The sequence below is a fragment of the Erigeron canadensis genome, chromosome 1, assembly GCF_010389155.1.
Source record: "Erigeron canadensis isolate Cc75 chromosome 1, C_canadensis_v1, whole genome shotgun sequence".
In the NCBI taxonomy this organism is placed as follows: domain Eukaryota; kingdom Viridiplantae; phylum Streptophyta; class Magnoliopsida; order Asterales; family Asteraceae; genus Erigeron; species Erigeron canadensis.
This window is the reverse complement of record NC_057761.1, coordinates 27,320,139-27,345,576: the sequence shown is the minus strand read 5'-3', so window position 1 is coordinate 27,345,576 and position 25,438 is coordinate 27,320,139. Positions and strand designations below refer to the sequence as shown.

The 25,438-nt window shown below is 34.0% G+C and overlaps 1 protein-coding gene across 2 annotated transcripts; it reads left to right on the top strand.

Annotated features, from left to right (window-relative positions):
* The first annotated feature begins 334 nt into the window (after positions 1 to 334).
* On the top strand, positions 335 to 21,409 carry LOC122602816 (uncharacterized protein At3g06530). 2 transcript variants are annotated; one of them, XM_043775426.1, is made up of 37 exons: positions 335 to 598; positions 1,241 to 1,454; positions 1,585 to 1,680; positions 2,021 to 2,132; positions 2,222 to 2,395; positions 2,611 to 2,781; positions 2,924 to 2,988; positions 3,096 to 3,334; positions 3,758 to 3,840; positions 3,933 to 4,061; positions 4,603 to 4,677; positions 4,796 to 4,964; positions 7,626 to 7,765; positions 7,859 to 7,951; positions 8,113 to 8,293; positions 8,775 to 8,875; positions 8,957 to 9,109; positions 9,706 to 9,850; positions 10,038 to 10,201; positions 11,379 to 11,460; positions 11,542 to 11,704; positions 12,335 to 12,410; positions 12,528 to 12,677; positions 12,766 to 12,834; positions 13,305 to 13,409; positions 13,522 to 13,611; positions 13,855 to 14,066; positions 14,829 to 15,027; positions 15,129 to 15,311; positions 15,852 to 15,947; positions 16,033 to 16,100; positions 16,762 to 17,077; positions 17,505 to 17,720; positions 17,819 to 18,502; positions 19,049 to 19,455; positions 20,202 to 20,451; positions 20,830 to 21,409. In XM_043775426.1, the coding sequence occupies exons 1-37, from the start codon at positions 439 to 441 to the stop codon at positions 21,229 to 21,231; spliced, it is 6,432 nt and encodes a 2,143-aa protein (XP_043631361.1). In that variant the 5' UTR covers positions 335 to 438; the 3' UTR covers positions 21,232 to 21,409. The 2 variants fall into 2 exon arrangements, with proteins under 2 accessions (XP_043631361.1, XP_043631352.1); XM_043775417.1 differs by having other exon boundaries at positions 3,755 to 3,840.
* The last annotated feature ends 4,029 nt before the right edge of the window (positions 21,410 to 25,438 follow it).

The window sequence follows — 25,438 nt, the reverse complement described above, 5'->3', positions numbered from 1 at the left end:
AATTATAACTTTTTTCCCTTTTTTTTCTTTTCTTTCTATCTCAAGAACACTATTAATTTTGTGTTTTATTTTCTTTAGTTTTTCATGTAACTCGAGAATGCCTTTTTGATATATAAATTTTTTTCTTTTCTTTCCTTATCCAATCTTTTCATTTTCTTTTATTTTAAAAAAAACCTCGAGAATGCAGTGCAAATGTAATATAATTCCTTGAATGCATATTAATTGATACACAAGGGACGAATGTTGTCACATCAAGAAAAAACCCAGCCGATATTACAAACAGGTATATAGATACACCAAAACACAGAGCATAAACCCTAAAAAAAAAGCTTAAACCACAAACACCTACATTTGAAGTAGGTTTTCTTTACTGGGGTTTTAGGGTTTATCATAAAGTTTCAATCTTTTTTACTCAAAAAACTCGTAATTATTATTACAATGAAGTCAATTCTAGAATCACAGTTACAAGTGATAAGGTCAAGTGTGAATCCAGATATTGACCCACAAAAAAGGCCATTCACTCGGCCTTCTATTTTGTTTGATGCTAAAGAAGCTGCTGATATTGATATTGACACTTTGTTTAATATTGCTCTTTCGGGTATTTTTTATCTCTCACTTTTATTTATTTATTTATTTAAAGATATTTGTGTAAATTTTATATTTTTATGTCAAATTTTAAGTGATTGATATGTGAACTAGCATAATGTGGTGACCGATAATTTAAGAAAGTTGGAATCTTTTCGGAAAAAGAATTTTATTTTTACAATTGAAAAGTCTTGGAAAGTTTAGTTGTTTGTAATTTTTTATGAGGAAAACATTAGTCAGGTTAACTGTGAGAACAGTTTGTTTATTTATAGTCCGCGGGGTATATGAGGACGAGGTGCCCCGTTAAGTAGAAGGTTGCGAGTTCAATTCCACTAGAGGACAAATGTTGAGTCGTTGTGTGGTGTGTGGTCTCCGCCTTTCCAAAAAACGAGTATATGTTAGTGCAATGCTTTGATCATATGTTTGATTGTTATGTTCGTGTAGTTTAATTTAGGATTATAGAATCATTGGTTGGAGAATGATTAAGATTCTTAACGAACTATAAGTATAACAGATTTTTAGAACTATGAACGGGCTCACTAGTCAACCATGCTGATTAAACTGGTCCAGTCATTGATTTAAAGGATAATATTGAATAACTTATGTATCTCAGTATTATTAAAGTTTTAAATGATATGAGATTTGGTTTTGTCAGGGTTGGAGGTTCTTATCAGCCACGATGAAAGATTCGCAAACTACAAGAAGGATTTGTTCACGCATAACAGTCGGGAACTTGACCGAGAATTGTTGGGTATTGACCAAAATAACCAAATCAATGCTTCAATCAGCTCTTATCTGCGGTTGCTATCTGGATATTTTCAGTTACCATCAGCTTTGCGGACACTTGAATATCTAATACGTAGATACAAGTATGTATTTTAGTTTGTACTCGACTTTTTCCAGTTTTAATATTCCAGGTCATTGTATTGTATTGTTTATTAGCCCATAATTTTATAGTAAAGTAAATATATATTTATGTGTTCACGTTTTTGTCTGTAGGATCCATAAGTACAACATGGAGGAACTGATTTTATGCGCTTTACCTTATCATGATACCCATGTTTTTGTACGGATTGTCCAACTTCTCGAGACAGGGTAAGAAACATGCCTCTTCTGGCTCTATTGTTCTTATTGGAGTTGGTGATTTCAGCCTTTTTACTTGTAAAATGGGTCAATTCAGGTTATGTCTGATGTTTAACTGGTCGACTCGGTCAATGAGTCAAAAAGCTGAAAGCTAGTCCAAATTGTAGTTTTATTGTATGAAATTGTCCAAGACATCTAGAAAAAAGAATTGCGTTATTGTTGAAGTTATGCACCTATTTGCTGCCTTTACTAGTTTACTCCCTGTCTCCCTGTACATGTGGATATATATACAGATATTCTATGAAAAGTTTCGTATATCTGAGTGTCGCCTTCTTTTCATGTGTATGTATAGAAATGGTAAATGGAAGTTTCTTGATGATGTAAAAACATCTGGTGCACCACCCCCCAGGAAGCAAATTGTGCAGAAGTGTTCAAGCGATGTTTTAGTGGCTTTGCGTGATTATGTAAGTTTTTGTACCATATGTTTACATACTGAGGAGGAACTATATTATATCCGTGTCACATAATTTTTATATAATAATATTTCTTACAGGCCTCACCTTCCAAGAAGATTCAACCAACAAGACCGGTGATAAGTTTTTGTACAGCTGTCATTATAGAGCTTTATGGCTCCAAAGAGGAAATTAAATCTGAAGATGTAGAAAAAATTCTTCCGTATGTGCGTTCTTGTCTTCAGAGTCATTCAAAAGGAAACATAGATCACAAGGTGAAACATTTATCTTGACTAGACCAGTAGACAAGCCCAAGCATTTTTATTGAACTACGTTTGACGTTATACACGGCATAAGCATAGATCACAAGGCACTTGATCAGATTTTGCTTTTTTTTAGAATTTAATATAAGTGTTTCATGTTAATAATATCCCCTAGCTATTTAACATAAGCATTTCAATATCATAAGATGCCATTGTTTTTCTGTCAGGCTGGGGCTTTGATGATTATTGGGTTGCTAGCTAATAGATCAGAATTGCATCCTGATGTTTGCAAAAGCTTAATGCGCCCTGTTGCTGAAGTGGCACGTGAGGATGCAAAACATTCCACTGATTTGCAGTTGATTCGAGTGTCATTCATGGCATTGGTCAACATTGTCCAGGTATTCTTCCTTGCAGTTACACTACAAGTGAATAAAACATTAGTTAATTTTTTGGTATTGCATCATATAGTGAGGACAACTTCATTCAAATTAAATTAGGTAGTTATAATATTTTATCTTCATCTTTTTGTTCACATGGCAGATATGGCAGAGGAAATCAGGGGAGATGCTTCCTAAAAAAGTTTTGGATGTCCTGAAGGAAATTAGGTAAAGCTCAATGGCCAAATGTTTTTCTGTCTTCTAACTTGTTCTGTTTAATTCTTTTTGTATGTATCTTGTACCTTATATAAGCATGGTTTGATTTTGTGATGAAGGGACCTTTCGGGGATTCTTTGTGGCTTGACTAAGGAGTTCAATATTGATAAGTTTTTGGCGCTTCTTTTGGAATCTCTCATGGAATATAGTCCAGATGATGATAATTGTCATCAAATGTTGCTTTCCATGATTAAAACCGTTCCAATTAATTCTCTAGTTGAACGTCTGGTCTCAAAACTTCTTTCTACCTCAAAGAAGCTATATAGGAAAGGAAATGAAGCATCAACATCTGGACCAGGTTGATTCATAAGTACCCACTACAATATTTCATTGTCAAAGCTTTGACAGATATGCATAATGAGATTACCATTTTACTTTAGAGGTGGCAAAATGGGCTTGTGGGTAACCTGTCAACCAGGTGGTTTTTGAATTAGGGAGAACGGAAACACTTCTGTCCAATTTTATGGTAGTATATAAGTAGCGATTGGAATTTGTGTTATTTCAATAATTTTTTGGTAGTATTTAAGTGATTTCCAACCTGATTGACTTGTTTTTTAGGCTCTTTTTTTTTTTGATTTATTCTTTGCTCTGTTAGAGAGAATCATTATTTGATTGACCATAAATAAGTAACTGGGTATAAATTGCCACTTCTGTTTAGGTTACACTATCAGCAAACTGGTTTATGTAAACTAGCTCTTTCTTGTTGTTTCATAAGTAGCAGGAGGCAAGGCGAAAGAAATTTTGGTCTCTATTAATGATCATTATTCACGGGAATTACGTGATGCAGTTCAATGTTCTCTACAGGTTTGTAGTTTCTCTGTATACCCTTCTATGTGTCAATCTAATAATCTAGTTTTAATTTCTTGTCTAATGTCTTCTACACGTCTTACTTTTAGGACATTGAAATGAAGTCCAAGAGAGATGGTTCAGCATATGACATCCTCCGTAAGGTGCTAGATGGTGGATTAGACTCGTCATCTGCATTATCTGATTCAAGAATTTGGTTTGGACTGGAACACCCAAAGGTATATTTAGTAAAACTATTTCTGAATCACACCGACTTCTTCCATACATTGGAGAGGTGGTGATTTTGGCTCATTTATCAATAAGTGGGTCAAATTGGGTTGTCTTTGTTATCTCAATCGGTCTGTTGAATAATTTTGTGAAGAATGTAACTGGTTAGATGGATCAAGCGGATCAAAGATTGTCCAAAGTGTTTTTTACTGAATACAACTTTTCCCAACTTATCTACCTGATTTATCTAGAATTTCAGATTGTCATGCGACACTTCTTAACGTAGTTTTCATACTCATATCTATTTGACCAATTACTTTACAAAGTATTGGAACCATCCAGTCTTTGCGGGTTATCGCAATCAGGTCCTGATCATACTAAATTAATACCTATTTTAACCTGCAGCCAAACCTGCTATCTTGCTATCTCTAATGGACAGTGTTGCACATGTCCAGTTTTTGTTGCGTTGTATGACGTATCATCATGTAGTGTATTTCAATGTTCAGGGATTTTCATATCTTTAAATTACGTTCTATTCATATGATGTCACAGGCTAGGGTTCGACGAGCTACGGTTGCGAGTTTGGATGCTGATTTGAAACTCGGAGACAAGTCTGTTAATATACAGGTGATATATAATATGTTTATTTATATGTATGCGCACACATACGTGTGTAATATGCCTCAGGTTCTAGATTACCGGTTTAAAGTTATAGACATTTTAGCTGAACAATCTATTTTTTCAGAAGCTTCAAACTGTATATGATGCCCTTCTGAGACGGCTTTATGATGATGATCTTAGCGTGGTTCAAGCAGTGTTAAGTATGGACAGATTGTCTGAGTTCATAAAACATTTAGATTTTCTTGATGGTCTTCAAAAGGTGTTAAAAAGATGCATCAGCATTCTAAACTCAAGTAAGTTCTTTTTTGATCTGTTGCCCTTTTCCCTTTATCTATATGTGTAATTACTAAATCTGCAAAAACTTATTAAAGGACATGATCTAAGCCTAGTATTCATATATTTTGTTGGTCAATATATGTGTTTCAGTATTTTGCCTTTAGTTACTGGCTTACTATAGAGGATCACCCAGTTACGGTTATTCATGATCTAAGTCTAATATTCATATTTCTTGTTGGTCAATATATGTGTTTAAGTACATATTCTGCCATTAGTTACTGTAGAGGATTATCCAGTTACGGTTATTTTACAGGAGTGGAGTTGTTACAAAACGAGTGTAACAAGTAAAATGTTAAGCCTTCACTTCAACAATTTCAATTACAAAATATGATATATTGATATTACCATTTTTTTGCTATATAACTGACAGAGTAATTGGGGTTTACATTACTTGTAAGCTTCTGCTGATTCTAAATGTATTACTTTCTTGGTTTTAAAAAGCGCGCCTCAGGCGCGCTTAAGCGCTAGGCGCAAGCCTTGGAGCTTTTTGGTACTCAAGGCGCAGGGTGTACAGAAAGTGCGCGCTTTTGGGCCTTTTTTGTGAGCCTAGGCGCCAAAAAGCGCTAAAAAGCGTGAGCTTTTTGTACACAAGAGGATTTTTTTATAGAAATAAGTAATTTTTTTTTCTTACCTCTTCTTTCTCAACAAGATTGATCTCTTTTTTCTTTTTCCTCAACGAGAACAACAATCTTTTGAGAATTTCTTTACAAATACCAAATTTGATCAAAGCCGGACTTAAACGAGTATCTTACTGATGTTGTTTTGGTATTTTATGTGTTATAAATACTATATAAATAATTAATAAAATTTCTTCATAAATGTGCGCCTTGCGTACAAAAAGCTCGCCGCCTTTTCGCTTTCGAAATGGACCCTATCGCTTTTGTGCGCTTATCGCTTTTTAAAACCAAGATTACTTTATACATCGACTACCCATTGTTGGTCGCTTGGGCTGAACTTTAACTTCCACAAAATGATTTAATATTATCGTTTGGCAATCACGGATTATGGTCATTATAACTGGATTTAATCTCCAGTCAAAAAAGACCAAAAGCAATGATCTTTTTTAGAAATAGTGGAAGCTAGTCAGCTAGTGTTGAGCTAGCAATGATTGGCAGCTTAGATGGCTACTGTACTTATGTTGCCTTCTATTTTCTTAAACCTTTTGATGCTGGTAGTTCAAGCTCGATTATAATAAAATATCTGTTTGTTTATATGACATTCGGTATAAACTTACTGGAGATTTTAGTTTGGATTTGGTTGTGATACGGTTAATTGCTGCACAAATTATTTTACGCGAAGTTTTCCGTACTTTTAACAACCATGTTAAAACTTGTAGATTATCGTAAACTTCTCTTCCCGAAAAAAAGGACATAAAAGATGGTCAGTGTCTTACCGATATTAGTATGATTATATTCGTATACTGTTGTTGTGGTTAGTTGACTACTGTGTTCGACAATCTCCTCCTAACTTGTTTGGAAGATGGGTTATTACTTATTACTAAATTTCTTTTCTTTGCAAAACAAACTTTTGTTGTTAGACAGCAATAGTAAGTGAAACAGGTCGAGTATGCCTAGCCAACCCATGTATATTATTGCTTTCATGTTTTGGCTGATTGTCGTTGGGCCTTGATCTGTTAAAGATTTTAACTTGTGGTGTCTTACTACGAGAAACTGTGCTTTCTTAATAGGTTCAGTAAATTAACAGGTGTTCGGTTGTGCATTTAGGAAGGGATTTGTGACATATAATAATCAGACTCAGAGAATCAGATATTAAATGTGCTGTAGAAAATAGTGTTTGGATGTACGTCTGCTGCTTGCATTTTTGATAATCATTATCATCACTCATTTATAAAGCATTTGATGATTGTCTTAAATTTCAGAATTTTAAAAGGATATTACTGTTATACTCTTCACCCAATCACTATTTATTTTTAGATAACCAAATCAATATAGAAGAAGGTCAACACTAATCAAATTGTTAAGATACAAAAATAAAATATTTATCTGGAGAGCCAACACTAACAAGTCCTTATACCACCACCTTTGACTATAGTCCTAATTCCGAGGTCAACGAAATCGGCTTTAATAATGATAACCGTGACTTGATATTCATATAATAGTAATATGTATAACCAGTTACCAAGTAGGTTTCTAGTCACTATTAGATAGCCAGTTGTTTCAGACTTTCAGTCAGTGTTTGACAAATACTGATGTTATAATAAAAGTTGGACAAATGCTGAAGTTGACATTTTTTTCAAAGATAATATATGGCATGTGAAATGGAAATGAAGGTTTTTTAAGTCACGTGAGGTTTCTTTAGGGTGTCTTTTGGTAGCGAGTAGCGACCTGATTTTACATATGCTGGAGTGAAATCATAAACTTCTGTTAGAATAATGTTAGTGTTTTAATTGTGATTTTTCTGATCTTGGTTCATGCCAGTATATCCAAATTACATGTCTGATAATGTTTCACAATTAATGGTAGATACACCTTTTTGAGCACACAAATTCTTTAAGTCTGATTCCAGTTAACGAGTTTCTATTTACTTTGGAAATCTGGTCATACGTTCCAGCTTATGTGCTGCTGCTTATCTATTATCTGTGTTGGCTTTTTCTTTAGAGGGATCGGATGATACAACCATAGCTGCTGATGTGATCATGTCATGTCTGGAGCATGTAATTTCAAGCTTTCAACACCAAGAAGAATATGCAAAGGAGCTGGCTGCACTGATATTTCCTTTAATTTTAGTCATGCCAAAGGTCTTGATGGGGTTTGCTATATTATGTGACAATTTTTGTCGGTTGTTTTCACCTCATTGTTAACAGTCATTATTTTCTCTTCAATATTGTCAGAGCCAGAGCATAAATTTGAAGGCTTTAAATGCAGCCAAGAACCTGCAGTGGCCTCTTTACCAGAAAGTTACTACCATCGCCAGTCCTGAACAGGCAAGTATTTGTTTAGTGCTACCTATCTTTGGTGATTTTTGGTTATTGACTTACTTAACTATTTTGGTGTGCTACGAAAAAACAAGTATTGGTACTCTTATTTGTTGTGTGCTAAAAATGAAGCATGATAAATGTCCTTTTGTTATGTCTAAATTTTACAGAAAATGGCACATAGAAGTACAGCTGCTCTTAATATGGATAACATCAGTGTCATGGCAGAAAGCTTCCTGGCCAACTCTGATGAATATGTGCACTGGTTTATTGGATACTGTCATGATTTGGATCAGTCAAAGACACTATTTCTCTTGATTTTGTTGCAATCACTAATGAAGCCACTAAAAGGTAAGCTACTTTGTGGCTGGTCATATATATCTTTGTTCATTACTTCCATCCAGCCCATGAAATTTTTAGTTTTAGTGGTGGCAGTTCTGAGCCATTCACTTATGAATTGGTTGAATCAGGTATTGTTTTTTCTATGGCAGGTCAAATGGGTAACGTTTAAAAAATTAGATTTGTTTGAAATCGGTCAGATTTTGTCCAAAGTGTATTCTTGGTGCCTAAAACCTTTAAGTTGGATTCTTCTTGAAATGTCATATGCTTTGGCAATCATATCTGATCTAATTTTTGAAATTTGTGAAAAACAATGTTTTGGGCCAACATGATTTGTCCTACCACATACCAATATATACCCGTTCTGACTCATTACTCAACTCCTTATTTTGTAACTGCTACTTAATTTGTTTTTTACAAGTCATTATGATCTATTTGTAAGGGCACTCACAGGTGCATGGGCTATTTTTTTTTTCCTCCCATTTTGGTACAGATTTTCGTCAGTTCTCTGCATTGTATGAATCTTGTTTTCCCATTCTTATAAAAGAGTGGGAAAAGTTAGAGAGAGCTGGATTTGGAGCTTCTACAGAAGAGGTACATCTGTTAACAATATAGTTAATTGAATGTTTAATGATATGCACCTTTTATACCGACTGATTTTAATGAACTTTATAGTCAAATAGAGGTATGGTGGATAGAGATTGCACAGCCTTTCTTGATCAAATGTATGGTATGAAAGTTGAGGAGTTGAATGCTGAGATAATAATCTGTATATTCTGGAGATTACTGGATTCATTCATTGCAACAGCTCATGAAGATGTCTCCAAGGTTAGACAAGGCACTTTATCTTGAGATTCTTGTCTGGTTAAGTAGGTACCAGTGATTGCCCTATGTGCAGGTCGATTTTGGTTATGTTATATACCAATCCAATTTGTCTCATGTATAGGTTGATGTGGTCTATGTTGTATGCCCATCCAATGGGTCAACACGGTAAAATAAAATGCTAGGCTAGAGTGGAAAGGGCCAATTTGGTCAAAAACGGGTACTAAAGTCCTTCTAAGTTTACTTATGAGATAGACAGGAATACTGGATAGGGCATGTACACCAGAGCTAAAGGCTCAACTTTCATAGGAATCCTTAACAAGGATCCCTTTTCGTTTGTCCATTCTATATGTAAATAAGATGCTCAAAAACTTGGAGAAGAAGTGCTTTGGTTCAATTCTACGAGACCCGACCTGTTTTAATTCGTGCCAAAAAGTTACTCATTCTAGCCTGAACTCTTTTTGGACCTTTTAACCCTCTTATATTGCCACTTCTACCTGGTTATCATATGTTGTGCTAGTTTCATTAACTAGACTTGGCACTATGGTATTGACTTGGCTTTAAGGTTCAGATTTCTTATTTTACAACATAAACGCTTGCAGGATGATTCAGAAGTTATACTTCAGAATCTTTTTTCTTTCTTTGCTTCTCACTCCAAGGTTGTTTACAAGATGCATCTTCATTATATCGTTGCAAAACAGAAAAGTTCACCGGCTCGATTTTTGTCCTCACTTTTCACAGACGAAGGTGAGGCTGATGCTTTCTATTTACTTTGTTAACTAGTAACTCCACTTGACAAACTATTATGTTTCATTATAATTATTTTTTGGGATACTGTATATTTATGCTATCTTACCTCAATAAGAAGGGGCTGATTTCTACACATTACCTTGGACTGTCAAAATGGTTTCTGACATCAAGTATATGAATGCAGGTGTTGCTTTTTCTGTACAGAAAGAGAGTCTACATTCGTTTGCATTCCTCTGTTCTCAGTTAGAGGAAGGATGCCGTTTAAAAAGTGAAATAGATGAGGGATTACTTCTTCAGCTACCTGCTGAGTTTCCTTCACTTCTTGTGTCATTGTCTAGTGATGACCAGGTAGAATTGTCTGCTAGCTCAATATCTTTCTTCATACTGAAGTGCTAGACTATATATTGCTAAGTTTGTGCTAGTTCTCTATAGAGGTGACAAAAGGCGACGAGTTGGCTGGGAAATGCGTCAAAACGGGTAGTTTAATGTCACGAGTCGGAACTGGTTGAAACATTTTTGGCCAAAGTTTTTGTTATGGTTTATTGATGTGTCAAATATGATTGCAAAATTCATAGTTTCTGAAGAACTAGCACAATTAATTTCATTAAACTAAAAGGGGCAATGTAGTTATTTTAGAAATTAGGAGTTAGATGTTATAAATTAGTTTCATTAAGGGTATATTGGGTATTAAATAGGGTTATGGATAGTGTTAGTTATATTAGTAAGAGCATTTTGGGTTTTTCAAAGGTAGAAAGTTGAAAGGGTGGATAGGGAATTTGCTTTAATAAGAAGTAATAATTATGATATTTTATTGTATAAAAAAACTGATTATGGAAGTTTTATGCCATAGATACTTTATAACACATTCGAATTTCTTTTCTTTTCAGCTGTTTTTTTCACATCTTTTTATGTTACCTCTTGGTTAAACAAAATTGACCCTCATCTAGCTGTTCACCTGTTGCTAAGCATGCCATTGACCTATTTGTGAGTAAATGGGATGAAGTGGTTGCCTCTAGTTTATGTGATATTGATAAGTATATTTAATGATCATGCAATGTGATACAGTTAAAGTATCTGGTATATAAGGATCAATGGTGGAGTATATAACTATAAATTTTAAATTCTTAGTGGTTGCCTAGTTAGATAATAATTAATTTTGCTATGATAGTTAGGGATTCACTTTAGTATTTATAAAAGATTAGTCTAACTGTTTTTATCTAGTTTAAGTATATTTGAGCAAACAGATTGACAAATAAGATTTAACATCATTGGGGAGCCGATTTACATGTGGAAAGTCAATGTTCATTTTTTGTTTGTTAACCACCTAGGGGTGTCAAAGTAGTTATTTAGCTGTGGACTTGAACCGTATCGATAGATCAGCCAATGGCCCCATGATGATCTAAAAGCCCTCTTTTGTTTGTAATTTCATTGTTCTTGCTCTATAACCCTTGTTGGATCATATCACAATGGCGTTAACATTTGTATCCTTCTTTAATAATGATAGTGATTATTTCTTCTTTGGCAGGAAATTCGGTCTGCTGCAATGAGCTGCATTGAAGGGTTATATGCTTTATGGCCACATATTAGTTCATCTGGAGGCAAAAATGGTATTTCATATAACTCAAATCTAATCTAATACTTTTTAGTGGCCTGGTGGCTTTTTATAATATTCTTGACTTCCTCATCAGGTAGAAGTGCTGTATGGGTTCATTTTCTTGGAGAACTTATGGCAATGATGGTTCAGCAAAAGAAGCTAATTTTATCAGACATGGACTTTCTTTTTGAATTTTTTACGACATTGCTAAGCTCTACACATCATAGTCTGTTGGTGCCAAAGAGTGTTGGAGACAGGTATATCCTCCGTTTGTTACTTTGCTATATTTTACGGGTTGCAATTTCTACACAATTACAAATGTTAGGCTCGATATGTTTTATTATTATTATTATTTTTTTAATGGTGAATAGATCAATTGTTCTAAATTAACATGGAATTGGTCAAATGGGTCAGAGAATATTTTAACCTTTTGTAAACTTCCGAATCCTTTTTATTTACAGAAAGTATTAATCCAATTTTGTCATGTCTTTCCATCAGAATTATCACACACGTCATTTATAAAAGAATAGTTCACATATGCACAGAAAGAAAATTGCCGCTCAACCTAACTTTTTTCGTCAGTTTGGAACCATACCAAACAATGACCCATTACGACCTGGTCCCAGAACCTGTGCTCCCCAACGGTTTACCTCAACGTAATTCTTAGTTTTTATAGTTACAGTATGTTACAGCAAGTTTTTCTTTGGTTATCGTTATGTGTTATGATCGGAGGTTTTCTTCGTTCTAATTGTTTATTTTGCAATCAATTACAATTGTTCTTTATGAAGTCCTTGTGTTATTTTTTCTTTCTTTTTTCTGTTAAATAATGAAAACATCGTAAAAAGCACCCATCTTTTATTTTAATGTGTACTTCAATATATATCCAGATTTGATCGGCTCACTAAAGACAGCATCCTCAAATTTATCTTGGGCTCTGCCCTGTCTTTGTGTCCATACGGAATGGTAAGTTCATGCAAAATGCAATCCTTTTTCCGAGTACTCATTTGAATTGTTGCATTATGTTTTGTCTTTTTCGGATTAATGTAAGTTGACATTTATATATGCTTGACATGATGGCAGCTGAAAGTCCTGTCTTTGCTCAAAGGTATGGGAAATGTTATGCTAGTTAAAGAGGTTACCTCATTGCTAAGTGACCTGTTAGATAGGCGCGGTAAATCCCATCAAGCGTTGTCACAGATAGAAGTTCAAATCCTATGTCTTCTACTAGAGGTAATTTCTTTTTAAGCGGTTACTTGATTATGCATTTACACTTTCATGCTTTTTTTAAAATAAACTCTTTACACAAATGTGTTCTTAGTGCGGTACCAAGCTTCCCTCGACTGCTGGTGGGCAAGCTATTGAATTTTACATGTTGAAGGCACTTAAGGTTAGTAGCCCGTATGAGGTTTCTATAAGATGTGCTAGTTTTAACCGATTTACTTATACATTGGTTGGTTTTGATTAATTGATTTTTTTTTTAATTTCTAAATACACAATTATTTGTTTATAAGCAAATATGCCGAGCAGGTCGAAATTCATCCAATATTATCTATATCTGCACAAGAGTTCCTCAATTTTTTTATTAGAGGACTTGTTTTGATATTGTAGATATATCTGTGATATTTGACACATTATCTATATATTAAATTTTGTATACATATGACAAGAATTGTCTTTGGTCAACCAATCAGGCCTGTTGTGACTTGTTCATAATGTTGGTTATTTTGACATGTACTAAAAATAGATTGTTTTAACCTTTTACCCGATTTGCTTGACATAGTTATGTTTCTACCTCCAATGCCAAGGCTTCAACTGAATCATAAGCTTACATTTGCTTTCTTTCCGTCATACTCGCAGGTTGATCGTTCATTTCCCGAAGATGTTTCCATCATACAGCCTTGTGTAACTGTTTTAAGATGTCTTAGTAGTTCTTTGTATGGAGGTTTGAAGCCTGAAACACAGGTGATTTTATTTATGTAGTGTTTCTAAGCTCTTTTATAAGCTAGGAGTTTTTTTTCACTGCTTGCTTTCTCACAAAGAAAATGGAAGACATCCTAATTTAATTTATTTGCAGGAACTTTTCTTTCAAGAACTTGTGTGTCTGTTTCGAAGTAATAACGGTGACATTCAGAATGCTGCTAGAATGGCTTTGTTGCAGCTTAAGGTTTGTTTCTTCTTTTGTATCCGGGTTTGTTACATGAATTTTATAGTATCTGGTCCCCTTGAGAAATTTGTATACTGGTGATTTCAAGGTACCTAACTTCTGTGTGACTGTGTCCTCTTGAATAATAGGGAGAAGTAAGGGCAAAATAAAAATTTGCTAACCTCATAGACTCTGTTTTTATAAAGTGTTACTATAATACCTATAGTTTTATCTAATAATGCACCATTTTCTTCGTTATTCTAGGTTTCTAGCTCGACAATACAGCGTATGCTTGATTTTGTTCTAGAAAAAGTAATTCCATTAGCTTCTACACCACATGGAAAGAAGAAAAAACAAGCAACAACCCATCTGAAATCCGAACTACATAATGATGTTGACCATAAGCGCTGCAGCAAGCTCTCGTTTTTGAGCTCTCTACTTGATATTTTGCTGCTAAAGATAGACATACAGAACAGGTTTGCTTGCTGTGCAACTCTCTTTAAAACCTTTTAATAGTGGATACATATGAGCAGGTTGATTGGGGCTATGTTTTAGTGGCTTGGTATCTAAGGGAACAGATAATACAAATGGATCGACATGTGAAGTGTCTTTTCTATGCACAAGTTTTGTTGAATTCTATTATTCAGAAACTTTTTTTTTGTAATTATCTGGTTTCTGTAATTGTACTTAACACTATATTACTTACTTACTGGTATTTTAATTCTCTATAGTTGATAGATAAAAAAAGCATTTACACAAGAAGCACTGGATTAAAACTCAAGTGTCAAGGGACATCGAATAACGAAGGAAGAAAGTTGCATTTTCATACATGTTTAAATCTATAACAACTAATGTTTGATTTGCATCGACTGTTGGTGATTTTGGACCTAATTTTAAATAATTTATCTGAACCTTATTCATGAACTATTTGGTTTGATATCTGATAATAAGCTATTTCAAATATCTTCTAAAATCTTTGCTACTTATAAAACGCTTGCCTGTACTTGTGGTTACCCGTGGTGATGGTACAGATGTAAAATAAAACACACCAGTTTTCTTGAAGAAAATCAATGCAATGGTATGGGTGTTGGGTGCACACTCCTATCATCGACAAGTGGCCATTCCAACGTTACTCAACCCTCCTGATCCTGCTCAATACTCCAACTCAAGTTATCGTAGCTGAAGTTATTTGCTATCATACTTTGTGCATCCTATTGATTGAGTAGATGATATTTCAGGGCAGCTCTTGTGGAGCCATTGTTCAAGCATCTTAAGATAATATTTATGGATAAAGAGTGGATATCGGAAGCTGTCAAGCAGGATGAGAAACATGCAGAAGGTTATTTGGATGTTTCACAAACCACATCTATCACAATATGCCACGTACAACAAAACCTACTCTCAGTTCTGGAGGATATCACGCTTGATATATTAGAGGTTTTATCTGCTTTTCTTTGGAACTCTGGATAAGACTATGGGGAACATATTAATTTTTACTTACTTATTGACTATTGTGTTATGAAATGATGTTGTTGCAGGCTAGGATTATTGAGAGTTTTGACATAAAGCTATTGGTATGTTGCGCTCGGTCTACAGATGATGCAGCTACACGTAATCATGTGTTTTCACTGTTATCGGCCGTTGCAAAGGTTGTACCAGACATAATTTTGGATCACATACTTGATATTCTTGCTGTCATGTGTGAATCAGCTGTAACACAGGTTTGTTGAAATTTTTTTAACGTTAATATCAAATGTATGGAAGAGGTTTCACCTGCACTTCGATCGTTTGTGGATGTTAATCAGATCTGTTGTCAAATTTCAAATATCGTTTTTTTAAACCTGTGGCGTGTGTAATCCACAATATATCTAATTTGGTCAAACTTTAAGGTGTTAATCCGTGTATTCTTTAACGGGACAGGTTGGTTATGTATTATATGTTATTGTCAAATAGGTTAATGTTAGGGATTTAAATTTTAAGGACGGGTTGTAGGTCATTCAAATTGTTATAAAAAATTTACAAAGTATCCTAATTCACCTTATCAAAAAAGTTCGAATATCTAGTGATTTTTTATTATTAATAGCACATCACAGCCTGTAAAGTTCATGAAATATGGATAACAAGGTGTCTATGGCTCAGCCCAGGCAGCCCCAACAAGCTCATTTCACCACCTCAAAAAGCTCTTTACCAAACTGTTAGAATTTATAGATCTCTTATAAGCTCGTCATGCTTTTTATGACTTGTAAGAATGTCTTTTGTAGTTTGATGGTCACTCAAAGAAAGTATTTGAAGATCTCATATCTACTATGGTGCCACATTGGCTATCTAAAACTAAAAACCAAGAGGAGCTATTGCAGGTATGTGACACTATCATAAGATCATTTTCAATCATTTTACAGTAACATTTGCTCCTATTATGTTAACTTACTACTACTTTCTCAGATTTTTCTGAATATATTGCCTGATATTTCTCAACATAGAAGACTTCCCATCGTCGTGCACCTTTTGAGGTACCTGTGTTATACATATATCTAGTTATGGGAGGTTCAGTATTCAGGTTTAACTCTGAAAAGCATAAATCTAAAGCAACCTACATTCAAGCTTTCTGAATTTGAATTGGGGATTCAATGTTATTCCTGTTTCAAAGGTGCTGATGTTCTGCATCATGCTTTTGGAAACACGTGGAACAATATTTTTTGAAAATGTTAAGCACAATGTTTTTCCGAAAAGAGAATTAATCATTTTCATTTCCGAAATGATGCAATTCGGAAACAGCTTCAATTTTTTGAAGAGTTTTTGTTTTAGGTTTTAACTAGTAAAAAGCATAATTTGAGACTAAATCAATTTGAATTTTCAAATTTGAATGCAGTTGTTTCTACTTTCTATGGTTTGAATTATTACTCAAACTGAGCTTTAAGTTCAGTTTTGAGCTGACCAATATTGGTCCATGTTGGACCAAACACGATAGACAAACACGTTTTAGGTGGACCACAATATGGTTTCTGTTACTGATTTTCTTTTTCCCATCAGTCGTATTATTTATATAGTTCAGCCCAAATACGAACGAATAACAGGGTTTCAACTTTGATTCATGTTGTTAAATTGGTCAATCAATTGTAAGAATCGAGGAAATCTAACACCTCATTACTCTATCAAACTTATATCTTACAGGACTCTAGGGGAGAGTGGCGGCTTAGCATCAATATTTGTTCTCCTGTTCCGCTCATTGGCATCAAAATATGAACATTTATCTACTAGCTTGCCTACCATGTGGGAGTACACTTTCGCTTTACAGATTTCTGAGCAGTATTCATGTATCGTATGGCTTCCATCCCTTTTGACGATGCTTCAGAAGCTAGAAATGGGTACGTGGGACCAACGACTCGCTGTACAACTTTTAGTTGCAATGCAGTTTATTAGTGAGAAATTACAAGATCCTGAAGTAGCATTCAAGCTTAAATCTCGGGAAGATGTTGATACAATTCAGGTATGAGTTCCAGCATTCATAATTTGTATTGTGGTTTAGGTATACTAAAGGTGGTTGTTTAACTGTCTTCGCCGTGAAGGGGTCAATTCGGGTTATGTTTTATTCCTAACAGTTCAAATGTGTAAAGTCAAAACATTTAGCTGAAAAAGGACTTATATTAAATGTGTAGAATGGGTCAAGTGCTGCTCAAAGTGTGTCTCAAGAATGTAGATTTCTCAAAGTTATATAAAAGCAATGAATGTTCATTACAAATTGATGGTTGTTGCAATATTGAGTTTCATAACCATATTTACCACATCCATTTCCTTTCAAAAAGTAAATGTTGACACAGATTATTGCGTCAACCTGTGCTAAAGATTATGATGCAAATGTATTTTGATGTGTTACTCAACCTGCTGGCATAATTTTAATTCTTTTAAATTCACAGGCAACAACTTCTGCGCTAATGGAGCATGTTGCCACATACTTGCAACTGGTTGGGTCAAGTAGAAAGGAGCATGATGTTCCAACTTCAGTAGGAAGAAAACTAAAGGAGCTCTTGCATGATGTTTTGGCATCTGTCAGGAAAGGTCTCCTGCCGTCGAGTTTCTTTGACGTCATCATTAAATTGTTGGGTAATGCTGACTGCAATTTGAGGAAGAAGGTGAGTGCTTTTTACCCGCTTCAGTAACTATACACTTTTACATATATATATCCCAATAAGCTCATTATGCTGTGTATCGACTTATTTGGCATCAACAGGGTCTTGGGCTTTTATGTGATATGGCAAAAGAGTGCAGCATGTTAACGCAGAAGCATAATAAGAGGGTATTAAATCCAAGCATAAGAAGCTCGTGGCTTCGTTTTGATGAACTTACATTGCAGAGCTTTGAAAGTATGTGTCATGAGATCTTAAAAATAGTTGATGATAGTAATACTTCAAAACATGGTTCTTTGAGACTATCTGCTGTTTCCACACTAGAAGTTTTAGTCACGGTTTTTCCAACCTGTGACTCCAGCTTTAACATATGTCTATCAACTGTTATCAAGCATATACATTCAGAAGACTTGGGTGTTTCGTCTGGATGTTTCCGTACTGTTGGTGCATTAATTAATGTGCTCGGGCCTCGGGCTTTACCTGAGCTTCCTAGTATCATGGAAAATGTTTTTCAGAGGTGTCATGCTGTTTCCTTGAGTGTAAATTTAGAAAACCAAGACACTGGTGATATCAGTTTGAGTGGCTCATCAAGTTCTAAAGAATCTCTCTTTATGTCTATTCTTGTTACTATGGAGGCGGTTATAGAAAAGCTTGGTGGTTTCTTAAATCCATATCTTGGTAAAGTTTTAGAACTAGTAATTTTGCATCCTCTGTATGCGAACAACTCCAATACGAAGCTGAAGTTGAAAGCTGATGGTGTACGGAATATTATAACAGAAAAAGTTCCTGTAAGTTTAAGTTCTATTCATAATTTGGCATTTATATTTGTGTTAGTCAGTGTTAGAAAAATCTGAGTTGGAGGTAATGGGTTTGAAACGGGTGTTTATTGTATGCGTCTGGTTAGTCATAAACTTTAACATTATGCTTCTAAAAAGCTAGTGTCTCAAGCTTTATTCAAGTTCATTTTGGTTTTTTATTTTAAGAAAATGAGCTGGACATCATATGTATTGTCCAGAAACTTGAAGATTATGTTATAATCTAGGTACCACGAATAACTTGTGTTGGACAGTTTTATGCACTAATTTTCTAATGATATGTCATAGCCTCTTCTCGCTTTTGGGACTATTTAATACAAATTTCCGAAAAAAATACACTTTTGAATGTTGTTGACCCGTTCGACACTCTTCATTCATTTCACCAAAGACAAATGCTTAGATTGCCCATGAAAGAAGAAATATGATCCGAATTAACCCATTCGTTTGTTAATGGGTTGAACTAGTCATCTGTATTCAGTTGTTGGATCTCTTTTTTTTGATACTGTTTGTTTTTATCAGGTTCGTCTGGCACTTCCTCCTCTCTTGAGAATATACTCTGAAGCTATTAAATCTGGAGATTCAGGCTTATCAATTACTTTTCAGATGTTAGGGAACCTCATTAGTAAAATGGATCGATCATCTATATCTACCTATTACTTAAATATCTTTGACATGTGCTTACTGGCTCTTGATCTTCGTCGACAAAACCCTGCTTCAGTCAAGAATATTACTGCTGTTGAGAAAGATGTTATCAATGCAATGGTGGCTCTTACGATGAAACTTACTGAGAACATGTTCAAGCCTCTTTTCATTAGGTGTGTTGAGTGGTCAGAATTTGTGGAGCATAGTGAAGATTTAGCACATGCGGATATCGACAGGGCAATATCTTTCTTCAGTTTAATTCATAAGCTTATTGATAGCCACAGGTGAGATGATATTTTTAGTCTTTTAGTACAATGCGACTCTGATTGGTGATGGGCTGATGGCAATTTTGATCATTTAACTTGTCAATGTGCCTATTGGGGTATGTTTATATTTAATGGGTGGATGGAAAAATGCGAAAATAGTACATCTCTCAAATATCTGTTCTGGGTAATATACACCATTTCACTCTGCTAAAGAGATTCGAACGTTGAAAAATAGGTTCTATGCTGGGAACTGGTGAAAGCCACATTGGTAATTTATTGGATGTAGATGTGTTATTACCCCAAAATGATGCTTGTCAAATAAGTTGAACGGGTCAAAAGTCCCCAAAGCGTATATTTAATACATTGAACCTCTTCAAATACGAAAAATATTTGTCCAATACTTAACGCAACTATAATTCGTTAGATATATTTACCTGCAGTAGTAAGAAGTAAGCTGAATTTGCCAGGGTAGTTTTCTCCTTTGTCAAAAAAAGAGAGATAAGCTTTAATAATACTTGCTTTTTTCTAAAATTTGCTGTTCTGTCTGGTGAAATTTTGGTATGGAGGCCTGGAGGGAGTATTAGATAACCATTGATATAATATAATAAATTGATAAAAGTATTTATGGTCAACCCCATATGCCCTTTTGACCGGTATCCACTAAACAAGCTGCCCATTTTGCCATATCTTAATTTTCTATTTTTGTTGCATGCTGGTATCATTTTTGAGGAATTGTCTCTTATTTTTTTAAATGTAATTTATAGATCCTTGTTTGTTCCATACTTCAAATACATCCTTAACGGGTTGGTGCGCCATCTGACTGATGAAGTTGAAAGACCTGGTCCCACTCGAAAGAAGGCTAGGCTTGTGGACCTGGATATAATTAAGAGTCGTGAGTATTCTAGTTTGTCTATAGGAAAGTGGCATGTGAGAGCGTTGGTTATCTCTTCTCTGCATAAATGTTTCGTTCACGATAAAGACAGATTAGAGTTTCTCGACTCATCAAACTTCCAAGTAAGTGGAATACTCTATCTTTCTATTTTGTTTCTTTACATTTTATGTCGGTTAGCATTATTGTATTGTGCATTATAAATCCCACCGTTTATAAAATATGGTTATTTAGGGATCCCAAACTTGTGTTTTCCCACTAGATGTGAATTTTTAAGCCTGTTTGTGAATCAGTTTTCCGTTGTCCCATCTAATATGCATTTGGATAGTTTTTGTGATCATATTTGAAGTCTTAATATGTATTAAGACAAGAACTAAGTACCTGTTTTTATCTGAACGTACCTAATCTGTCCTTTTTGTCATCTCTTGTGTTTGATCCCTTTTTTTTAATCATCTTTTATCATATAGTTGATTCAAAAAATGGTTTTTACACTTTGTTTGCAGATGCTGCTGAAACCTATCATCTCACAGCTTGGTGTTGATCCACCAAGCTCCCTCGAACAACATCCAGATGTACCCAATGTGAACGAGGTGGATGATATGTTGATTTCTTGTGTTGGACAAATGGCCGTTACTTCTGCAAGTGATCTGCTGTGGAAACCGCTCAATCATGAGGTTTTAATGCAAACACGAAGTGAGAAGGTACGAACCCGAATATTAGGATTAAAGATAGTGAAGTACTTGGTAGAGAATCTCAGAGAAGAGTACATGGTGTTCTTACCTGAAACCATACCCTTCCTTGGTGAATTGTTGGAAGATGTGGAACCAAATGTTAAATCACTTGCTCAAGAAATTCTAAAGGAAATGGAAACCACCAGTGGTGAAAGCCTACGGCAATACTTGTAAGCTGTAACATCCTTACTTTTTAACAACCCACATAGCATCATGGGTTCGTTCATAGCATTCGTGAGATGGACCAACCTTGTAGCTTCAAATTTTGGCTCTTTGTAATGTTATTTTGATCTGTTGTTTTTTGACAAATTCGACGTTTGGTCCCTCTATATGTAGTTTGGTTTCTGATCAAGTCTCTCACTCCATGTTCAAATATTTCATTGTTTTAACTTTATTTTTAGCTAACACAACACCCAGGTCTCTTTTAAACCAAACATTTTTGTTAATATATGTCTAAACATTATACATTTAGATCGTTTCAGATCTATGACACTTATCTTGCTTCTGCCGCCATATGTACGTGTGGTACAGAAATTTCCGGTTTTTCTTTTATAGTAAACTTTTAAAAGGTTTATAAAACAGTGACGAAGTTTTAGCCAACGAGCTATCATTGATACGACTTGGTAGACAAGAATAAAAAAGAATTTTATATTAAATTATACGAACTAAAAAATTTGAATTATGACCATGAGTTCACCTTGACACCTTATTTGAGCTTTTCCCACTTTTTCAAGGACAAAAGCATAAGTTTCGCAAAATATTTAATTACTAGGTTATATACGTGCGATACATGGTTTGGCCGAGCATTCGAATATAAAGTTATTAATGTTTGGTATAGAATATGTTCCAAAAAGAAGTTAGTAAATACTAAATAGTACGAGTAATATGTAACTTTGTTTAGTTATTGCTCAATAAAAGAAATACTTACATCAGGGGAATTAAAAATACAAAATTACAAATATTTTAAAAAATCATAAAGAAAAATAATCTTAATTTATTTGTTTAAAAATATAAAAAAATATAAGTGTTACTGGAAAAAGTAAAGATATTTGAGAAAAATAAGCTTGAAAAAAACAATCCAAATAACATCTTTGAATTTATTGAAAAAAAAAAGGGATTAAAATTCTTCCAACTTCTAAGTTATTAGGAATAAAACAAAATGCAAAATTGATTTTCCACATTTTGATATATGTAACCCATACAGAACAACTTGTTTGAATCATAATAATATGTTATTGTCTGTAATTGAATCAACTTGTTTGGGTCATAATAACATGTTATTGTCCGTAATTGAAGGTAGTGCCATTTTTCTATCAATAGCCAATGTTTTGACTGAATAACAATATCATTAAGTTTTCAAACTTGATCCAATACATATTTACTTAAATTGAAAACTAATATGAATGAAAGTTGAAGTTCCACGAGTAAATGAGCATACATCCATCCGTCTACCAATAGCCATGTGCTTGACTCTTGTTGTCCATATTGCTCACATAATTGAGTTCTTGGATTGAAGTACATAAACAACCTCCATGGATAAAATATCGTTGTGAGAGGATTTCATGAATACCTCAAAAGACATTTTAGCTCAAGTGCATAAATATGGAAGATACATATGGAAGTGTATGAGCAAAATGTCAGGTTTGGAGGATACACAAAAATAAAAATAATTAATTATTTAAGGACGATTGTGGGTTTAAATTGGTACGGTAATCACGAGTGATCATATGCATGGCTGAAACTTTGGTTTAGTAAGATGTTATGATTTTTATTTGGGGTATGTTTGGCATAATTAGCTGGTACCTGGTAGCTGTAAGATGGTAGTGGATAGCTGTTAGTTGGTAGCTTTAACTAAAAGCTGTTAGTAAAAACAATTTAAATGTTTGGTTGAGTAGCTGTAACTTTTTAAAAGATATAGAAAATTACATATATAGACATAAATCAAAAATATGTAATACTAAACATAATGATATATTATATATAAATCTTTTGAATGTAATACTAAGTTGACCCACAATGAAAATCTCACATATGTCAAATTACTTAAAACTTCATTCATGTAAAATAGATTAAAAAAAAAAAAATTATTCTTGAAATCTTAAATGTGATGTGAGAAAACCAAAAGTCTTTAATCTTTAAAGTAAAATATGGATGTATTTATGTTACCCCGCAATACATATGCCCTCTGCATACATATCGACATATGCCGCTAATACTTGCAGGAAGGAGAACTGTTTGATCAACTATTGTAGGACATTTACGTAATTTATAAATGAAAAGCTTGTAGCTTTTTCTCAAACGCTAGGAGTACAAGTGTTTCACTAAAGAGCTTTTCACATCATTTAAAAGCTTCCAGCTCTTTCAATCAAACAAACCTTTTTATCAAATAAGAGTTTTTTCTTAAAAGCTTGAAGCCCCTAAAAGCTGCTAAAAGCTCAATGCCAAACATATTCTTAATAGTTTAAAAGTTGAACTAGTATTTACATAGTTAGTCTTAGATTGTTTTATTAATGATAAAGTAAGATAGTTTGTTTATTGCTTATGGTCATTCAAACATGGGTTTTCTAGTAAGATAGTTTGCTTATGGTCATTCAAACATGGGTTTTCTATAGAAGACTTGAACGAAAATCAATTAAGGAATCAGTCGGCTGTTATTATTATTAATGTTTATAATTTTAATACAAATTAAAATATGAAGCTGAATATCTAAACAATGAGTTTAGATATCAAATACAGAAAAAATAGAATAATCAAGTGATCAGTATGATCACAAAACTAAAAAGCCTAAACGAAACCCTAAAGAGGGTATATATATGCCTTTGTCTCTTCATTTACAAACTGCACCCTTCTATTCTTCTTTTCTTCAAATAAGGCCTTCTCTTCTTTTATTCTTCAACTTTGATCCAGCATAAGAACACTTTGATACTTTAAGTCCAGAATTGCAATCCTGCAAACAAAAATAACACTAGAAAGTATGTATAAGTAAATGCATCAAATTTAAAGTTAAGGTTGCTTAATTTTGTTTATGATTTGAACAAGACTACATATAGATTATAGAGCTACAATAATATCTAGTAAAATGTATTATTTTGTTTGTTTCCAGCAATAGTATGCCTCCTTCACAATTAAAAGTTGTTTATGCTCTCTTTCTAACTTCATTTTTAATTCATGTTCGTAAGTTTTCAGTGTGAGCTTTTGAGGCTGTCTTTTCCAACGTATATTCACTCGTTATTTAGTGATTAATAATCATCTTACAGAGCTACCATCGAGTCAATTTGCAACTTTTGAGCATCAGTGAAAAGATACACAGTAGTGTTTTTAAGTAAAACTATTCTAAAGTTGTAACTTGTAAACAACCCTTGAATTATTATAATACATCTTCAACTTATATCTAATGAATAAAGAATAATACAGAATTAGTGATTGAAATCTCATGTAACTCATTTCAAAATATCATAATGCCCTTGACACTTTGTTGTAATTAACCGGCCTTAAGTATATGGGCCGATTCTTTCTCTTGAGAAATGGTTTGAGAATTAGGAGCCGATGTTAGCCCAATACTTTTCAAACTACCTAGCCAAACTTTTGACCACTTCAAATTTTCCTAATGAAAACAAGGTTAAAACTACAAAATCATCATTATGGTATGCAATGTTGGCACAGTTCATCCTTCTTGTGAAAAAAAAAAATAATAAAACCATTCTTGTAGAGTTGTGGTGTTCTTTTTTTTCTTTCCAATATATACTAACAACACTAAAAAAATTTCGTTAATAGCCCGAGGAAAATCTCGTCATTTTCCCTCTATGCCTTTTTTCTTGTGTTCGCTCCCCCCTTCTAAATATACATATGCATACTTTTCAAATTCGTCCCTATCATTGAAGCAAAACCTACTTTATATAAATTGTGTATATATAGTCAATGTGACGACATTTTTATCTCAAATTTGTATGTATGTGTAATTAACTGAAGTAGGTTTTGATTTAATGATAGGGACGAATATACGAAGTAAAACCCGCATTGATGATTTTGGAACTAAAAAAACACCACAAGAATGATTAACGGAAGGCGTAAGATGAAAATGACAAAATTGGGCTCACGTGATTCGCAATTAGGGTTTTAACAGAATTTTGCTATAATCTTTAGAGAGAGATGACGCGTGCAAAGATTCAAAACATGCGGATTTTAAAGTTTACCCTATTTATATTATACCGTTACCATGTGACTACATGAGCCAATAAGTGAAGGCTGTGAGCCTTTAACTCATAGGTTCAAATCTTGCCAAAGGCAAGTGGAAAAACTATATCTTGTGATCTATGTGTGAGAGTGATGAGTCACTAGGCATGAATTTTATGTGGTGTGTGCTTTGGGTACCAAAACGGTA

Excerpts from the sequence above, each read along its gene's own strand:
- LOC122602816 (XM_043775417.1), top strand. The coding sequence starts at position 439 with ATGAAGTCAATTCTAGAATCACAGTTACAAGTGATAAGGTCAAGTGTG. Across the intron at positions 1,681-2,020 it reads GTCCAACTTCTCGAGACAGG|AAATGGTAAATGGAAGTTTC; the intron begins GTAAGAAACATG and ends GTGTATGTATAG. Across the intron at positions 7,766-7,858 it reads TAATTTTAGTCATGCCAAAG|AGCCAGAGCATAAATTTGAA; the intron begins GTCTTGATGGGG and ends CAATATTGTCAG.